We start from the raw sequence: 19,998 nt of genomic DNA, 5'->3' as shown, positions 1-19,998 counted from the left end.
AGCATTTGGATGCCATGTTGGAAAGGGAAAAAGGGGATCTTATTCCCTTCTGTTTCCATTTCTGCCACAAGTACCATGTGTAATAGGGATTCATGACACGCTGCTGGTTGACAGCAGCAGGCTTCCCAGCCGAACACGGACTGGAGCTGCTTCCTTGGGAGCTGCCCTTTGCCTTGGGGATCTAGCCAGGGGTGCCCCAGCAGGAGACTGTCCTGCGATGGCCAGTGAAGAGGTTGTTTCCAGTCATGTGACCCAGTCCTTGCCCAATGCCCATGTTGGGAGGCGGGCCAGGGGTGTGGATGGAGGAGGGCCTGGGAGGTGGAAAAGAAGCAGGACTCAGAGTAGGGGAGAAGGTTAAGGGAATTAAAGGAACAAAAGAAAGGAAGGCAGGAATGAAGCCTTCGTGGCATGGGAGGGCTATGCACTTAACCCGATGGAATATCCCTGTGTGTGCGACGCTCCAAATGTAGTTGGCGAGGACCTGCACACAAAGCTAAGCTTTCAGTGCATCATGCAGGTTTTGATTACGTGACTGTGTCCTTGCCCAATAGCCATGGGTGGAAGGTGGGCCAGGGGTGTGGCTGGAAGAGGGACTGGAAGGGGGAAAAGAATCAGGGCTCGGAGCGGGGTTGAAGTTAAAGGGAATTAAAGGAACAAAAAGGAAGGAAGGTAGGAATGGATCTCTCTGGTGGTATGGGAGGGCCAGGCACTTACCCTGATGGACTATACCCGTGTGTGCAACTCTCCAAATAGATCTATTCAAGATATAGTTTAAAAATACAAATTCGTAAAGAAGCAAGTCAACGTTTCCTTTTTTTTAAATCAGTTACACCAAAATTAAAGAAATGTGATGCACCCCTCATAATACGTTGCAAGAAAAAAAAAATCTGTACCAACAGCAAACTTGTCAGGTATGAAATTACCGAAAATGTCCATCCTCAACAGGAAAGTGCCTTAATAATCTATCTACAACCAAGTGTTTTAATATGTCAACACAGTGGTATCCTTTAGCACATTATTCAACTATGCAAACCTAAACTGCACCTGCTCTGAAGGCTCATTACTTCTAAGGACTGATTGCGCTGGATCTAAAATGTGTGAGAAGTGCTCATTAGAGAACTTAAGTAACTCAACCATAAATGCTGCCCATTAAGATTGCCATAACTTAATAAGAACTCATGTCCTAATCAATAATGTATTGTTCGAACATTGGTCTAGTGAGAGACTCCAATCCACAATTTTCATGACAAATACTAGAGAATGGCTTGGTGTGTTAAGATGCTTTGTTCAATATCAGTGTCTAAGGAATATCCCAATGAATTCCAACCTTTTAAGCATAACAAAATTGTTCGCCACTCTAACCATGTAGTGAGAGAAATCCGACCCAACCCAATACTTATGGTCAACAGTAACTCCAATATCACACCCACAAATATAAATCACACAGTACTTGTGTACCTCCTAAGTCTCCGGGTCCATCGAAGTAGACGGAACTACTTTCTATAAATATTGCTCAACTAGCAAAAAGTACCCGAATTCTGCACAAGTTGCTTAAAAAGACATGATAACACTCAATTCGCTGTTCCAAGTCGCTTATCGCTGAATGTGCTTTGCACGCTGAAGTAAACTGCGCTGAAAATGAGCTGTGTGGCTGGCTTACATACCTCAGAGCAAACGTGGAGCGTGTGAAACACCTGAAGTTGTCTCCCCGACTAGTCCCCTGGGGTCTGTAATCCAGGTGGCCAGGGAAAGGCCATTGCTATTGGATACAGTTCCTGGGGGAGGACCAGTGAGGGAGGGTCACCTGGAATGGGGGGGTCCTTGGGGAGTGGAAGTGGGGCACCTGACGGGTGACACGTGGAATCCCCCTTCTCGTGACAACTTTTCCCCCAACCTTCCACGTAGGATACACAAACACTTTACCACCCCCAACCCCTTTTTTGACGTGAACACTTTTGCATATTACGAAGGACGACAGACTAACACTCGAGCCATTTACCGGACGTGTCCCAACACCAGAGTCAGGCAAAGTCAAGCAATTGACCTGAACTGCACACACCCAATGAACCTTTCCCTTACCCACAGGGAAAAAAGGTAAAGCACAAGAGCGCAATACGAGAAAGGCAGACAGCAGGACATGAGAGCTAACTCAGCACAGCAGTTCAAGAGGAGGAGAAAAGGCAACGCATACTGAGAGGGTGACAAGGAGATAAGCGGCCTGGCCCTTTCCCATCAATGCCCGTGAAACCTCTGCAGGAATTGTAAGACCGCAAACAATACCAGCGTGTGTTGCAGCAGATGTCAGCGGTACATGAGACCCTCCTCTGCTGATAAACGAGCCGGGGAGAGACGCTGGTCTCCGTGGTACCAACCTTGACTCCAAAGAAAAAGAAAGCCAAGCGGTTCATCATAGCCAGTGAGTCAAGGGGAGAGTCGATAAGAAACCGAACTGTGTTGAACAAAATGTAGCAAATGTCTAATTGAACTGTGAAAGGTTTAAAGAACTATGGATACGAAAAAGGGGAAAACCAGCAACAGAGGAGTCTGGCACCACGTTGGTGCTCACCCAGGAAACTCTGGGCGATTACCCAATTGTTGAAACTACCGTAACCAGTAGGCCTTGGTAAATGTAAAAAGGGGGTCAAAGTGGTCATAGAGGGGTCTTGTAAAATCCTCTCTACAGTCAAGTCTTCGACCGACAAACAATTGTGAAGCTAAGGGAACTGAATCCCACATCGTAAAAGTGGAATGAGAAAGATACGATTGACAAGATTGGCAAGAGTGAACCCGAACGAGGGATGCCCATAGTGAACTGTTTAAAAAGACATTAAGATTTGTGAATGGTACAAAAAAGATTGTGTTGAAAGCCATCGTGAACCCAGCAGAGGGAAGCTAACAATGAAGAAGGGTCCGAGCCTGGAAGGGGGTGACCGAGGGGTGGAAAAAGCATCACCCAGCATGCAAGCAGAGAAGAAACTTTTGTTTATAATTTCAAATTGATCAAGCCCATGGTGGCAAGAGACTTTTTGTAGAAAAGAGACTTAACCACCGAATGTCCTGATTGCTGAGTGCAGAACTGTCAGCTTGTGCTGGGAAAGCTTGTGTGTGTGCTGTGCTCCAAAGTCCTACCTTATCCCGTGCTGAAAACATAGGGAAGGGAGACCTCAACTACTGCACCCTGACTCATTATTTGTGAGCACTTCCTTATTTATTAAGAATATTATCCCACACTTCTTTTTGTATTTAGTGCAAATATTGGCAATAGTTTTTTTAGTATAGGCCTTTTTATTTGACAAGACACCACTCGGACTGCCTTATTGTTTAATGGTAGAAGCTTGCTCCAATATTAGAATTAGGTTTAGATTAGGTGTTTTTACAACCTACATATACATTTTAACACACACCCTTGAACTGTGATCACATCTGTCTGTCTTTACTATTGCCACCAGGAGTTCCTTACAATGTGAGGCGAGAGTTGGTGTGCTGCCGCACAATGGCAGGGGTCAGTAATGCAAGGCAGACAACTGCTTGTGGTTTTCTCAGTGTTATATTGATAACAAAAGGTGCAAAGAAAACCTAATTAAACCTACTGTATCTGGGAGTTCACTACCTAGTCTAGGTTTTAAGGGAAATTCGCCTAGGATACACAAAACTGGCCCTAACACTAAACAACAAAACATTCAAAGTAAACCATAAACAACATAAATAAGTGATTGCCAAACAACCAATGACGTGGATAACCTTCACCTGTCCTGGGTAGATCCGTTTCCCAGGACTGTCAAAAGTAAATCTCTCCAAGTGTTCATAAAGAAAGGTAAAGTCTTAAATCAGTTCTTGAGAGTTCCAAATAAAACTAAGATTCACCCAAACAAAGATCCACTGATAACAGTTCTTTATCCATCTGTTGAAAGGTTCCCCTTCTAATTCCAGCAAAGAAAACAGTACCAATGGTAATCCTGAATATCCTCCTTCCAGGGTGGACTTGGCACAGTTCAAAGACAAAATGACAACTTCTACTTCAACAACTATCCTTATATTTGTAACCTCTGCAGTGTCTGAGTATAAATTGTCAGGATGCTTCTTCTTAGGGTGTTGTTTTCCGCTTGACAACTCCCTTGTACTACTGTTACTGCAGAGGCAGGCTCCTTTGCGCCACAGTATGCCACTGCTACAACCACCTTTAATACAACATTCACTGACATTATTATAGACAACCACTGTTCCGTTAGTTCTGCTTCAGCTTGATACTTTATGATTATTAGGCAACTTAAAGACAAGACTCTTCAACCTCCTCAGCTAGGCAAGGCACTCTTCTTTCCTGCGTTATGAGAAAAGGTCCACTTCTTTGCCTCTTCCATCTGTCTTACGACCAACTTTGGTAATCTGCCTTTGCTTCTAGACTGCTTCTTTCTCAACTTCAAAAGTCTCAGCATTGACAATCTGCTTACAAGCAGCCAGCTCCCTTTGCAGCTTTCATTCACCTTCTTGGTTCCAGTAGTTACCCCAAAGCTATTTTGCCACTCTTCCCACATTGGATAACCTTGTCACACTTTTATCAGAGGACACTGGACCTTTAAAAACCATAACAACTTCAAAGTAAAAGTGGTTAGATTTCGATAGGACTGGTTTCACTATAGAAAGTATTTGCCTACTGTCTTGGATAATGTGTGTTCCTTTTTCTTTTTAAGCATTCTTTATTTACATTTTTGTAAATAAGGATTGAGGATTCAGACCCAAACATGGCACAGAACAGCATTGATTGATCTGAAAAAACAAATTGATGACCTAAAGGATAAAGGGAAACTAACTCTCCTCCTCTTACTAGACCTCTCGGCTGCATTCGATTTAGTGGACCATAAAGTGCTTTATAAGCACCCATCAACAGCTGCCCACTTCTCCCAGTAAGCAACGGCTTGGATTCAATCTTTTCGAGACAATTGTTCCATAAGAATCTTCTCTCCCTCGGCTTCAGAGGAGCCAGCACCAATAACTTGTCGAGTTCCGCAAGGTTCGTGCGTGTCGCCCCCAATGTACAACATTTTCACAATGCCCTTGTTTGATGACCTAGATAATCTGGGTGTCACCTACACAAACTACGCAGATGACACCCAGATCCTCTTACCTACGTCTGGCGATTATGACTCGGACTCTGCCCTAATGAACAAAATCTATCTTATCAGTCAGAAATGGATGGCCGCGCATGGCCTCTGTCTGAACGATAAAAAGATCTAACTCCTGCTCATCGGAGCACCAACCAAACTCAAACTCACTACCGAGTTTCAATCATTTAACATCGACGGCATTGATATTAAAGTCGCCAAGGATGTTAAACCCGTGGGCTTCCACTTAGACTCAGCCTTGAACCTACACACGCAAGTCAATGCCACTGCCTCGGCTACAGGATACACTTGTAAGCTAATCCACACCTGCAAAAATCCACACGTAGCTAAGGTAGTTGTCTTACCTTGGCTGGAGTGCTTGTTCTTTCAAAACTAGACTATTATAATGCACTATATGTCGGTTCTAGTAAACATCAAAAAACTACAAATACTACAAAATAATGCTCTTAGAACTGCGCTAGGTATCCCGAGAATGCAACATATCTCAGAGGCTAGACGCACTACTAAGTGACTATCAGTCAATGACAGAATACGATTTAAAGCCCTAACACTTATCCACAAATGCCTAGTTAACTCAGCCCGTAGATACCTAGTGGATACATTCTCTAAAAACATTTCTGCTTGTCCCACAAGGACCTTGTATTCACATTGTCTCAAAGTCTCCAGATATAATCTTAAGAAGGGAGGGGTGTCACGGATTTGAAGACACGACACACTCCAGACAGGGACTCTTTCGACTGGCCAGGGATGTGGGGCACAATAAAAACGCTTTCAAGTTTATTAAATTCAGATTCTGCTTTGAGAAGGCAGCCAACCCGTCTTACAGCCCCCTTGACGTACAACCTATGTCTCAATGGATCATGAACCAGGTCGGTGTGTAATAATGACATTTATTTTAAAAATTCAAACGAAAATCAAACAGATTCAATATAGGGCAGCAATCACCAGTGTGGTGATAAATTACACAGAAAAAGGATAGGATACCCTTATTTAACTATCTAACATCAGACATATCAATGCAAAAATGAATGAGAGCAAGATTACTTTTGGGTAACACGTTTAGATGGCCTAACTGTTGTGCATTCCCCCTGCAACACTCCCCCCAAACCCTGTTAACCAAGTTTTGTCTGGGTGGAGAGGAGTAGCAAGGAGTCAGGTATAAGAGGCAAAAATCAGATTAGAAATCCAACCTACCATCCCTAAATGAACATTGAAAACCCTTGGAATTGAGCAAAATAGCACTCGGAATTCACTGAATAGTTATTTTACATGTGTAGTTGAATGAATGAGGGACGACTGTGTGGCTGTACTAAAGAAGCAAGAAAACTTACAAGGCAAGGCACTAAACAACATGCAGACAGGTTAGAAAATCGACTTTGGGAAGGAAAAACAGTGTAGCAAGAATCACACATGGCAAAATTGCAATTTCTTAGTTTTCACGGGTTTAAAAAACAAGTGAACAGCTTAGAAAATGAGCTAACAGACAGAATCGGAAATTGGTTTTACTGATGAGGTACAAAGGCATATAAAAGTATGATACTAAAGTAAAAGGGTGACTCTTAATGGATGACAGTATGGGATTCTTTATAGGGAAGGAAAATCGGATTTTAAAAGGGGGGAACACTTTCACAGGAATACTCGGTTTTGTTAGCAAAATGATTGGTTCTACTGCAACTATATTTTAGTGGGTAGATATTTAAAGAAAGATACAGTATGGAAGGAGGTTAATTTGCAAGGTTAACCTATTCACGCCTTGTTCATCTCTATGGGAAATCAATTCATTCAAACTAGCACCAAGGACTTACACAACAGACTGAAATGATTTGGAAAGAATTGCGCTAACATATGGAGACTAACACAGATTCTTCTAAGGACAGGAAAAATAGAGAATTCTGACAATTTAAGAATTTACTAGGGTATTTATAGGATTTCTATGGGGTTGGACAGAATGCAAGGTAACAGGGCGATATATGTAGCTTTCTGGTTACTGGGGAGGGTAATACTTACAAATGCACTTGAATTGGGTGGTTTGGACAGCTAACCGGATCGCTGGACAGCGGGACAAGGATCTGGTCACTGCGCAGCAGCTGGGCTCTCCTTTAAAGGGAACAGAGGCGCAACCGGGGTCTGGTCACAGTGGATAGCAGGGTGAATCAGCTGAGGCGCAACCGGGGTCTGGTCACAGTAGATAGCAGGGTGAATCAGCTGGGCAAGGACAGGTCTGGTCACTGGATTCTCCCAGAAGGGTCAGCAGCCTTTCCCCATGAATTATTGGGATTTTTGTAGGGTTTAATTCTGGATAGGTGGTTCTACCTGGATAGGAGGTTCTGCCTGGATATGGATCAGCTATATCTGGCATGGCTCTGGAGTCTGGAGTCTTGCAGGGTGAATGTGGAATTTTGAATGTCAGATTTTTGAATGTCCCGATTCCCCCTATGCCTCCTCCTTTTAGAAGCAGGATGACATCAGAGGATTTCTACTATGTGGGCAGACATAACCTGGAAATAACCTGGACATACCTCTAAAATGGGATAGGTCAGGCTGTGGATGTCGCCTCCTCCCTGTATGCAGATTGGACCCAGGGAAGTGACATCAGCTTTAGGGTGTGTGTTTTATGATGCGATTTGTTACACCACAGTTACTTTTCCCAAAATCAGTTATGAAACAAAACCCTTATATTTACAATTATCCTCCTGAAAATCAGATGGGCAGACCCCATATTTTACAAGGAATATGCCATTCCAAACCCCAAGTTTGTGCGATGCTGTTTTGTCCTTCTAGCACTCTTTCGCAATTTCTATGGAAACCATTTTATCAAAGAATCCTACAAATAGATACACATAAGCCTAACAGTGTCATATTTCCAGCAAGTTTCATAACTGTACCATTTATGCTTTCCCCAGAAATGCCCTTTTAGTGTTGTTCGCGCCCACCACCCGACAGGTAAACCCACATGGTCTTATTTTAAAGCCGTCATAATTTCACATTACTGCTTCTTTAGATTACTGAAATAAACGTCTTAATATAAAAAGTTATTTCAAGTCTTATGAATGGCATTTGCCACAGCCAGCCTGCCCCCTCTATGTCAGTTCTGAACAGCAGGGTTACTGTAGTGCCCTTTGATTCTGGCAGATGAAGCTGAGGAGAGATGTCAAAAGGAATTCACACTTTTCTGTGAAAGGGCCGATTCCCCTTGATCCATTGTCCCTTACTTGGGGAAATGCCAGCAAGTCTGACGAGGTCGCACATTCCCACACCTTGGCCCTTTCATAGTTTGTGGATGGAATTCCTTTCTCAGGAAGGCTGGGTGTCACGACTTGTTTGAGGGCTCACCTGTTGGGGTTTTGTGTGCTTTTTTGTTGGTTCTGGCTGCCCGTGTTTCTTGGAGGTGCGGGTCTCGTGGAGGTAAGGACAGGCTTCTTCTGACGCCACTCTGTCGGTAGCTGATGGCCTAGAGTTCAGTGTTCAAGAAGTAGATAGATGCACAGGAGGAGAGGGAGCGATCCAAGGCGACCGCGAGGCGAGTTGTCCTCGACGGGTAAGGCACAGTTGCGGTCAAGCAGTTCGGAAGGCGCCGGATGTCCTGGGCGAAGAGGTAAGGCGGTCTGAGGACAACCACAGAAGATCAGTCCTGGAAGGAGGACCGCGTAAGGCAGCGAGGCACGGCCGCGGTCAAGGGTCCGGAAGGCTATGGAAATCCTGGGTGAAGAGGTAGGCGGTCCAAGGGCAACCGCAGAAGAGCAGTCCTGGAAGGAGTACCGCGGAAGGCGGCAAGGCACGGCCGCGGTCAGGAATTCCAGGAAGGCACATAGAAACAAGGAAAATTCCTAGAAGAGAACGCTAGGAACAACAGTCGAACTAGGAACTGTGAGCGGATGGACACGCGCCAAACCGCAGAGGCGGGGCGCTTATCTAGACGAGCTAGAAACTATACCGCTGATCAGAGAGTGGCGTCCGTCATGTTGGGATGGTGTAGGAAGCATTCTGGCACGTTGTTGTATGGGTCAGGACGTCCAAAAGGGGCGGTAGTGTGGTTTCATGACACTGTGTGGCTTTGAACGGCCTGTCTAGGCCAATTTATTCTGCTGTTTTCAAACACAATTCTTTTTTCCTTTCTTTCTTTCACAGAAACCAAGTCTTTTGGTAAATAAATATAATATACACTTAAACAATCCTAGTTCCTCCCAGGAAATACTGTTTCTGTGGGAGTATTTGGGATGGTTTCACATTTTAGCTTTCAAAGTGTAATTTCACTGCTTTTGCAAAAAACAAATTTACAAGTGTTCATTTTACATGGGGATTTCACAAGATGCGGTTTCTTTGGCATACATTTTCTGAAAGGCCGTGACAGATCAGACCAGTTTCAGAGCACAGAAAGGTGCTGGAAATTGTTTTCTTTGTAATTGATGCATGGCCAGTGAGAAAGAGCTTTCTTTTGAAGTGCGCTGCGTGGGTTAACTTGTTGCAAAGTGAACGCTGGCCGTGCAGACTGTTCTGGGCAGGAAAGCCTTATTTGATGATGTTAAATTGAAATATATGGACAGGGCTTTGTTGAATTGGAACAAAACTGCGTGAGATTTGCAATGAAAGTAGCACCAGTGCAATGTCATTTTAAATGCAGGTCCTTTCTGGGTGCAGCCTTGAGTTTTGAAAATGACAAGCACAGCAACGCAGAGCCATTCTGCATTTAATTTTATTTTTGGGTTGACATGAAGAAATCAACATGTAGCCATTCTTGGAGGGCTATGTTCCATCTCACCCCATATGTGCTCAGCAGACAAAGTGCAGCCATTGTTTCTCCAACTGCTAAAAATATTGTTTTATGATGCAGGGATTTCTGTTGGGCTGGTAAATGTACCCCATAGAGTGCAGTAGCTTTCTTGTCATGGCAGCACAACTGTGGAACTCCTGCCTACAGACTTAAGATCTAAAGCATCCTTCTTTAGCTTTAGAAATAAAACTAAAAGTTGCCTTTTTGTTAGGGATTTATAACTGGCATCTGTTGGCCACCTTCTGTTCTTGTTGAGAACTACATTACTACTGCCTGTATAGCTTTGTAAATTCTATATGTAAATCTTCGAGTTATTTTTATGCCAAAATTCTATGTACATATCTTCCTTTAATTGTATATACATGTATCGTTTACTATGTGACTTGTAACATGTAACTTTAAATTACACGGAATTTCAATTAACTTGCAATGCGCCTAGATACCTCCAGGTTTGGAGTGCTATATAAATAAACAAACAAACAAGGCATACAAAGAACAATACCAACACCCCCCACGCCCCTTTCCCTTTTCTTGACCGATTTCCGAGAGACCTCCTAATCTTTACCATCTCCTCTTCCTCCCGCTAACCTCCTCCATTTCCTGTGATTAACTAGCGACGTGTATCAATATCCACCGGAGGATCAAACCCAAACCCTTCTGCAACCTCCTCCTTCCTTCCCCCTCCTTATTTCGCCATCCCCTTGTCCCACACCTCATGGTGATTTCAGATCATTGGGTATAGCTAGCTAGATCATTCAGCAAGTGGCCCCAGTCTGCCATTACCCCGCCCCCCTCTGCGACAGCCCTCAGCCCTCGGAATGTCTCCAGTTTGGCTATTCCCCATCTACGGGCATCTGCTTGCCACTGCGCTATTGATGGCCAATGTGGCTGTTTCCACGCGATAGCCATGCAGCGTTTAGTTAATATTAGTAACAATCGCACCATCCTGTTTCGTGATTTAAGCCTCTTTCCCCCTGAATGGATCCCCTATATGCATATTCTTGGGTTACATTCCAGTTTTGGCCCACCAGACCATTCACCCCTTTAATCACCTTGTCCCAATAGTTTGCTATGATTCTACAGTCCCATATCGTATGCCAGAACCCTGCTGGGCCCCACTACACCTTGGGCACTCGTCAACTAGTGTCCTTTTCACTGCCTGCAATCTAGTTGGGGTCACATATGTCCTATGCATGATGTTAAATTGGACCAGTTGGAATGTGGCATTCAGTGACACCTTCTGGACTTGGTCCCATATTTTTGCCCATTCCTGCTCCGATATCCGTTACCAAACATCTGCCTCCCACTTCCCTTTTACCTTTAATTCCCCCCTAGATTCCAGCAGTATCCACTGTAGTGGACTTTTTTCCGGCTCCTCTGGTATTCCATCTCATATTACCGCTAATCTCCTGACTACTGCTCCATATGTCAGGAATAATCCCTTTGGTAATTCAAACTTCACACACCATTCTGAGAATGTCCACAGTTTCCCTCCCTCAAACAGGTCCCACACCACCCCACATCCCTTCTCCTGGAGCCTCTGTATCCCTGCCCTCCCCATCGCTTGCCTCAGCTTCCGGTCTACCCCCCAGGGTAGGTTCCACTTGTCAAGTCCCCCTGGTCCTTTCTTCCGGACATATTTCCTCCATATCTCTCCGTCTGCCTCAAACACGATTGTGGTCCCCTTATTCCCCATCGGGTTCCATAGGAGTTCAACCCCTCTTCGATATGGTGGTAGATCCCCACCTGGTCCTTTCAGGACTCCCCCCACCTGGCTGCCCCTGCTCCAAAGCCATTTACAAATGAGCCGCTATGAAGTATTTCTCATAGTCTGGAATGCCCAAACCTCCTTCCGCCCTTGGCCTCTGTAGTATGGCTAAGGACACCCTCCTTCTCCCTGCGTCCATAATAGCTCCCCCACCCTACTGTCCAGCATTTTAAAAAAGAATTTCTTCGCTAGATACGGTATATTAGTAAAGAAATAGAGCAATCTTCGGAGGATCACCCTTTTACATAATGCCACTCTTCCCATCAGGGAGAGAGGTAGGCCCTTCCAAAACTGCACCGATTCTCCCATTTTCGATCGCGCCCTCCCTATATTGTGTATGAAAGTTTCCTCCATCTCATGGAATAAACGTATGCCCAAATATTTGAATGACTGACTCCCCTTTTATCCCCTCCTCCAGTAGATCCCCCACCTGACACCAGCATAACCCTCCCAAGGGGAATAACAACGACTTATCCTCATTGATTCGAAAGCCCAACATTTGCCGAAAATTCTTTAACACCTGCAACAGCATTGGGAGATTCTACTGTGGGTTATTTACATATAGCAGTAAATCATTAGCATATAGTTATACTATATGCTGCACCCTCCCGCCTCAATCTCTTCTTCTAGCATTTCCTGTCGTAAAGATCTCGCCAGCAGCTCCAGGGCCAGAGCGAATAGTATTGGGGTACTGCACACCCCTGCCTTATCCCTCTGCTCAGGTCCCATCTCTACGAGACCCAGTCAATAATCCTTATCATCACTACCGGCTTGTTATAGAGCAGACACAGCCATTTACAAATGTTCTCCCCAAACCCGAACTTCTATAGTACTCGGAATAGCCACTTCCATTCCTGCGAGTCAAACGCCTTCATGGCGTCAAAGGAGGCAATCGCCATGTCCCCCTTCTGGGATTTGACATGATCCATTACGTGATGTAGGCGATTGATACTGCCTGTCGTATTGCTCCCTCCAATAAACCTGCATTGATCTGGGTGCACCAATTCCAGAGCTAATCTTCCCATCCGGTTTGTCAGGATTTTCACCAGGATTTTCCCATCAATATTCAACAAGGAAAGGAGATAGTATGACATGCAATCCAGTGGGTCTTTCCCTTCCTTCAGGATTATCGTTATAATGGCTTCCCTCATGGACTCTGGGAGGTCCCCGTTCTCAAAAGCCTTGTCATACACCTTCTTGAGCCAGGGAGATATAAGATCTATATATTCAGAATAGAATTATAGGAAACCCATTGGTACTTGGCAGTGTGCCCTTCCACATTGAGCGCACCACCAATCAGATATCCCCTTCCTCATCAGAGCCTCCAATTCTTCCCTAATATCAACCCCTAGTTTTGGTAACCAAATCATGTCCAGCAACTCCTCCACATCCTTTGATCTTCACTTTAATTCAGCAACTGCTACTTATATAGAATACTTGTTCTGGATATTACAAAGTTCAAGCTTCACAATAAAAACAGATTTAGGTACATGCAACCACACTTTGATGAAGATTTTTAACTTCAAAGAACTGTAAGGACTTGCATTCCCTTTCATTCATACGGAGTGATACTTGACTCTGGTCAGGAATCAATTGTCTGCACGTGACCTCTCTTTGATGTAATGTTCCTTGTAATAATTTGTGAAAGTCAGGTTTTAACATTCCTAATGATTTAGAACAGTGTTCCCCTACTTTGGAGACAAGTGACCACTCCAGTAAAATTACACTGTTCAACAACGGGAAATGGAAAGCTTTTCATTCACGCAAGCACTCCTGCTTGCATTAGATGTGCGCATTACACATTTCCTTTGTTATTTTGACTTTTCAACATCAACAGAGAACCTCTAATCGTTCCCACACTTACCCTAGTTACAATTGAGCTGGTTACAGTTACCAGCAAGGGTTTTTCAGTGAATCTGAATAGAGAGCTTAACTCACCGGCTCCAGAAACACTGCGGTTGCGGCCTGCTTTCACTTCCCAACTTTTCTTCCTGCTACTACTATTTTAGGCACTCTTGGGACCCACACCCATCTGTAGCACAGGTGTCTCTGGTCTGGCCTCGACCACAGAGAGTCTCTTTCACTCATCAAACCTTTCGCTTGCTTCTGCCCACAGACCCCGGGGTGCAGCATGAGCTAGGCTCTGCAATCACAGCTACTAGGCGCACCTGGGATGACCTTCAATCTCGCCACTTCTCTCTCACTGCAGTCACAGCAAGGCAGGATTTGTGAACACAGGTGAAATCTGCTCTGGTCCAGGCGTCCTAAGTGATCACACTTCCTCATGAACTGCCAGCCATGTGCTGTTCTCCTTCTGCTACTGCCAGCCTTCCAACCCCTTCACCCAGCTTCTTCCTGCTGAAGACTTTTATGCCTCTCAGATGGGGCAATTAAGTTCAGGTGCAGGCCCTTAATGCTAATTGCCTAACCATGACAAAGGCCGTTAGGCCTGCTTTCCTGTCCTTCACTTCTACATGCCTCCTCAGCCCTCTTCTTTCGTCTCTGCTGGATTCTGGGACATGTAGTATTTTTAGAAGAGGAATTGCAAGTTTCAATCTTATTAGAGACAGATGGTATAGAAAAGGATACTTTTCCGCCATTCCTTATTATATACCTTTGGCATTGAGGAAGATGTTTATTTTTAGGGATACAAAAGACCTGTTCTTTTGATATAATATGTTGCGGTGTTACAAGTTTGGCATTTACCATTTTAATCTTACTAGGAGGTTGAGATATATTAAAGCGACAATACGCCAGGACCTCCTCTGACTTGGTGATAAGAGTATCCCTCTAAGAGGAAAAATACTGTGTTGCATCCCACAGAATATCCTCACTACCCTGGGCCCTGTCCCCACCCAGATCATCCTCCCGCAGTACACCACCCCCAGGATTGGGATAAGGAAGCATCTGCCCTCTGCTGGCCACCTGAGAGGAGACTCTACGCAGGGATTTGGTGAGGGGGTCCACGGGATTCCCCACAATACTTGGACCTCCTGTGCGCTCACCCCGTAAGACATCCTTTCACTGCCGGATTTTTCAAAGCCTGCCACTTCAACGTGCATTAATGTTCATCACATTTTTTAGGGGGGGTGGGAAAGGGTAGATAATGGTTTGGGGGGGCTTAGGGAATAAGTAAAATAGGTGGCACGTTCAAATGCCAGGCTTTGAAAATTTCCGGCAATAAAATAACATGGAACTGCTCTCCTTACCTGTCGTCATGCACTCGCCCCACCTGTCGCCGCACTCTGGCGCAGTGCTGTGTGTTGTGGGGCAATTATCTCGAAACGGTGCATCCTAGGGCCTTGAAATGTGGTTTTCAGGGCCTCTGAGTTGTGTTTCTGAAGACGCTTAAAATGAGCATTGTCCAGTTCTTCTACGACCACTTTGATGTTTCGCCGATTTCAAGCATCTGTGCCATGGGTTGAGGTGATGAAATCAGGGGAAAGTGTTGGGGTGTACAAATATCTACGACAACACTGTTATTACTTGTTGAAAATCAAAGATCCTATAGGTCCCTGTTCCAAGTCGCTTATCATTTAATGTACTTTGCACTCTGAAGTAAACTGCACTGATAATGGGAGCGTGTGGCTGGATTACAGACCCTGGAGAAGATGTAGAGGGGAGGCAAGATATGCATGCTGCAGCATACTTGGATCTTCTGTGCACTCTCCCCACCCATCGCCTCACCCTGGCATGGTGTAGTGCACTGCAGGGGAAACATCTCGAAAACGGTGCGTCCTACAGTCTTGAAACATGGTTTTCGAGGCCCCATATTGACCTCAGAGTTTTGTTCCTGGCGTCGAGATGCTTAAAATTAGCTTTGTCCGGTGCTTCTGCGACCACATTGATGTTACGCCGATGTTGTGCGTTGAAGTGCAAACATCTTGGAAACTGTGTGCCCTATGGCCTTGAAACTACTACTACTACTACTTGTTTTTAGAAGCTCCAACAAACTTAGATTTGTGAGTGTTGGTCGATAAAAGTTTAGAGTGCATAGATACTTTATGAGCGTTGGTGTTGTTGGTGTCCTAACTGGGAATGATCCATAACCATAACGTCTGCATAGGCTAGCCGTTGCTTTTAAAGGTGCCCTAGCTGAGGCAGAACATTTCTGGCACTAAGCTGCATGCCACACGTATATGCAATACTTGTTTGTGTTTTATGCACCGAGAGCTGCACTGCTGGGTGCAAAGCGATATGATGTCTGCAGTCACTTTTGCAATACAGCTGAGCCAGTGTACTGTCATGTGGGACCATTGCACCCTGTCCTGGCAGTTAGCTTGGACACATGTTTATCAACTAAGCGGTGTAGGTCCATATTTACAAGTACAACTGTAAACAAAACTGCCAAGTCCCAGAAACCAACGTGCTGTTGGATTAAAAAAAAAAAAGAGGAATGGGTGAATGTGTCACAGATGTGGGGCACTTGGCACTTAGTGTCCAAGCCATACAGTGGGTTATAATGCACTTTGCGAAATGATTGTTTTACACGCTACGCTCAGTGCAGTGGACCCAGCAGTGTTTTGTGCACCGAGCTGCACATTGCAATTGACTTGCAGTGGTGGAACTCACCCTGGCGGTCACTTTGTACACGGTGTAGCCTCGATGATACCTTTTAGGTTCAGTGACAGTGTAGAAGCGGCCCACCTCCCCATCGCTGCTGCCTTTGCGGGGGATCATGCTGACCTGGTAACCCCGGAGACACCATCTGAGCCACTCCGGCTGTCACTCCACTGAATATCCCACACCATCTACTTCCCATTAGAGGAATGGCCCTAGCAACGCGCCCTAATCACTTGCCTTACTAGTTACGTCCCTTGCAGCGTACGACCAGATTTTCTTGGTGTCTAAGTCAGCTGACCATGTGTTCCATGGAGCCTACACTACAAGAGACGATTTTAACGAGCGTGAATGTGAACGCGAAAAGGCGAGAAAGCCCCTTCTCGGCGGGAGTGATGCGCTCGCCTGAGGCTGAGCATTATTCCAATAGTGACGCTGCCAGATCCGTCCGAGTGTTTCATGCGGATACGCGGTAAAACCGATTATAGTTGCAATGGTGTCTCGATGGAAGGGAAAATGCTAAAATAAAGATCTGTTTTTTCAGGAGATATTGCATCCCGACCGTGATCTCCTTCTGATCGAGACACCAACACCCTTGCAAATAACAGGGTTTTCTAAAAATAAAACTTGTGGTATTTAAATACTACCAATTTCATTCAACATGAAAAATGGTTTCACGGGACACTTGAGAAGCCGAGGTGCAGCAGTACATTCAAGGAGGTGCTGCCCAGCAGGGGCACCGATCTCGTGCAGGGCCCTGGGCCTCACCAGCATGGTTGGTGCCAAAGAAGGACCCCAAACTCACGTTAGGATCGACTGACTAGCCGGAAACGGCTTGTCCTTTTTATTAACTTGGTCACATAGTTGCCACCATGTCACCATGACAAAGATCCTGGGAGCTACCATGCTCCCCATGAGGGGTGCCATACAACACGCATGGTTTCATACAGTGTAGGGTTCGGACTTAAGGTGCGCTGGGAGCTATGAACCCACGCCTATTTGAATTTAAGTATGTGCTTTTGGTACAAGCTATGAATAAACGTGTAAACCCACATTGGTTTTGTTTTGTAGTGTTGACCAGGGGTGTGTGTGGCAGTTTTCAATTTGACGGGCAAATCTCTTGCTAAGGAGGGACGCGCGGATGAAAATGGTATGCTGCCCCTGGAGGGGGAGCGGTGGTGTCTGTGAGGTGCTTCCACCTCAGGACAGTCTAGGGCTCTCCTGCCGAGGTGAGCGTTGGAAGATTCCCTCTGGGAATAACCCAGAGCGCGAAATGAGAGTCTCCAGGGAATCCGGCAGGGCCAGTCAGGCTCGCCGTGTCGGAGGGATCTCATCTGAGTTCTTCCTCTGGTCCTCTCCCCTAGCCAGGGTCGAGGGGGTGTGTCAGGGCATAGACCTGAGGGGTCCAAGCAGGCTGGTGTGGCCTCGGCGCTGGCACCGCTCTGAGGGACAGAGTCGGGTTCGTTCACCCTCGTACGTGCTGGAGCCTCATGGTGAACGAGGGCCCAGCGCTTTCTTTCCCCTGCTGGGTCGCGGCAGCCAGGTAGGACAGGAAAGAGCTGATAAGGAGGAGCTCGGTGTGTCTGCCACGTGGGTGCAGTGATTTCACCAAGCGGCTTTCACAGACAACCGGGCTGGCTTATGTTTTTTCCTCTGTTTATCCTGTGTTTTTTTGGAGAAGAAGTATGTGGTTGCTATCTCAACAGCTAAAGGTAACAGAGATTACAACCCCCTCCGCTCCCATTCTGGTAAAGAGTGTCATAAAACCCACACTCCCTTTCGCCTTTCCCCTCCCTCACTAAACCCTCTCCCTAGTGCCCAACAGGTTGTGTGGGCGCCCCACAAAAACGGGACAGGCTCTCCTTCCCGCCAGGGAAGTAGACAGGGAGGCTGATTAGGCATTGCCCCCTCACGAGGCTAGTGCTGACAGAACGAAGTGCTCAGCTCATCTGTGTGTGGGTTGAGCCAGCTTGCGTAGTCTGGGAAACCCAGTGTTGGGGGGGAAGGGAGTGTTTGCTGGAAACAAGAGGCAACATACCTGAGGAGAGACAACCCCGTTAGGCCGGAGGTGCCGAGCCCTGGGTTCTCTAGGGTGGCCGGGCAGGCTGGGCGCCATACCGCTACCGCGTGCGGGGTGTGCATGCCTACCGGTTTTCGATAGGGGGCCCGGCAGGTACTGCGCCTGACAGATCAGACGACATTGAACCTAGAGTCAGTGGTGATTACAGAAACAGTGCTTAACTGTCCGTTTTCAGATGGCTATAGCGCTAGGGCCATAGTGCCTAGGCAAAGAGCCGCTACCCTTGATTTAAGGGTGCGGGTGTTGCCTCTTGCCACCATGATATGATATGATATGGCATTTGTAACGCGCCTATACACAAGTGTTTCAAGGCGTGACGAGGCAGGGAGGGGGGAACAAAGGGAAGACAGACAACGATCCTACTAGGCCAGGTGTCATTCAGATCACGCAAGTGCAAGGGTGATCATCACACAGAAAGAAGACCGCATTGGTGTTATGTAATTATTTATTTCCCATATGTGAAGGAACTTGTCCCATAAAACCGCATGGGATTTATTTAAATATTTATTTAGCAACTGTGAAAGAACTTGACCAAGGTGATCTCATGAATGTTATTTAACTATTTATTTACCGACTGTGAAGGAACTTGTCCCATAAGACCGCATGGGTGTTATTTAAGTATTTATTTACGAACTGATTTATTTACCAACTGTGAAGGAACTTCCCCAGGTGACCGCACTGGTGTTATTTATTTATTTTCCAACTGTGAACACACTTGTCCCAGGAGACCTCATGTTAATGCTACATAGTTATTTATTGGACTAAGGTGTTGTATGCACTCACTGGGATATGATATGGCATTTATAATGCGCCTATACACAAGTGTTTCAAGGCACGACGAGGCAAGGGTGGGGGAACAAAGGGAGGACAGACAACAATCATACTAGGCCAGGTGTCATTCAGATCACGCAAGTGCATGGGATGGGGAAGGGGGAAAGTGTGGGGGCGGAGGGGTAAGGGACAGTGCAGTACATGGGAATAGAATAATAACAATAAGTAAAGTAATGGCCAGCAGGTGACAAGTGCAAAGGTGAGTGCAGACATCAGGTGTCAAGTGCTGGTAGTGGGACTGAAGGGATTCAGAAGCCGTCCCCAAGTGCCGGGGATGACAGGCAGGCAGTGCAGGAGTGTGTGACTGGCGGGAAGAAGGCCTGGGCCAAAAACCAGAGGGTTACATTAGGGGTTTACATTCACCAGTAAAAAGACGTAAAGTCAGTTCCTTTTTTGAGCCAAGAGAAGCCTGATGTAGTGACTCCAGGAGACATATGTCGCAAGGAATGATGCGAACAAGTTGAAATTATTTTGTTATCCAAATATTATTCAATCAAACAAGGGAAAGCAGGGAGGCGTCTTAATAGTTCTGAAAATTTGGGTCGGTCAGAATATATTGGCTAAAGAGCAGTACAAATGAGAAGGATGCGGGATACGATTGCCAAACTAGGGGGCTAGATGTGTTTTTGCAAAGGGACATGGGCAGACTAGAACGGTTTGCAGAAGGTCAAATTCTTCATACGGGGGATTTCAATATGGCCTGGAATCCTCAGGTTGATAGGAGCTGGGGTGGACTGATATCGCAATCACCCCTCAATCGCGAATGACCATGGACAACCTATCTGTCACGTTTTAAGGTACTCTCCCGTTCCCTCTCCTCATCTGATTCATCAGAAGAATACTTGTGTCCTTCAGAGATCCTTTTTCT

The 19,998-nt window shown here is 45.8% G+C and overlaps 1 protein-coding gene across 3 annotated transcripts in view; it reads right to left on the bottom strand.

The window, feature by feature from the left end:
• Positions 1–16,440, bottom strand: part of RPS6KC1 (ribosomal protein S6 kinase C1) — a 1,976,431-nt gene extending 1,959,991 nt beyond the window's left edge. For all 3 annotated transcript variants that reach the window (XR_011268209.1, XM_069608548.1, XM_069608550.1), the window contains exon 1: positions 16,232–16,440. Coding sequence is in view for 2 of the 3 variants with exons in the window: in XM_069608548.1 (XP_069464649.1) it covers positions 16,232–16,339 (108 nt within the window). In the remaining variant the exon portion in view is untranslated. The remainder of the gene's footprint in view (positions 1–16,231) is intronic.
• Positions 16,441–19,998: the final 3,558 nt, after the last annotated feature.

The sequence above is a fragment of the Ambystoma mexicanum genome, chromosome 4q (genome assembly GCF_040938575.1).
Source record: "Ambystoma mexicanum isolate Mex_15411 chromosome 4q, UKY_AmexF1_1, whole genome shotgun sequence".
Lineage (NCBI taxonomy): Eukaryota > Metazoa > Chordata > Amphibia > Caudata > Ambystomatidae > Ambystoma > Ambystoma mexicanum.
The sequence above is the reverse complement of the archived record's forward strand: the minus strand, read 5'-3'. Positions and strand labels throughout refer to the sequence as shown.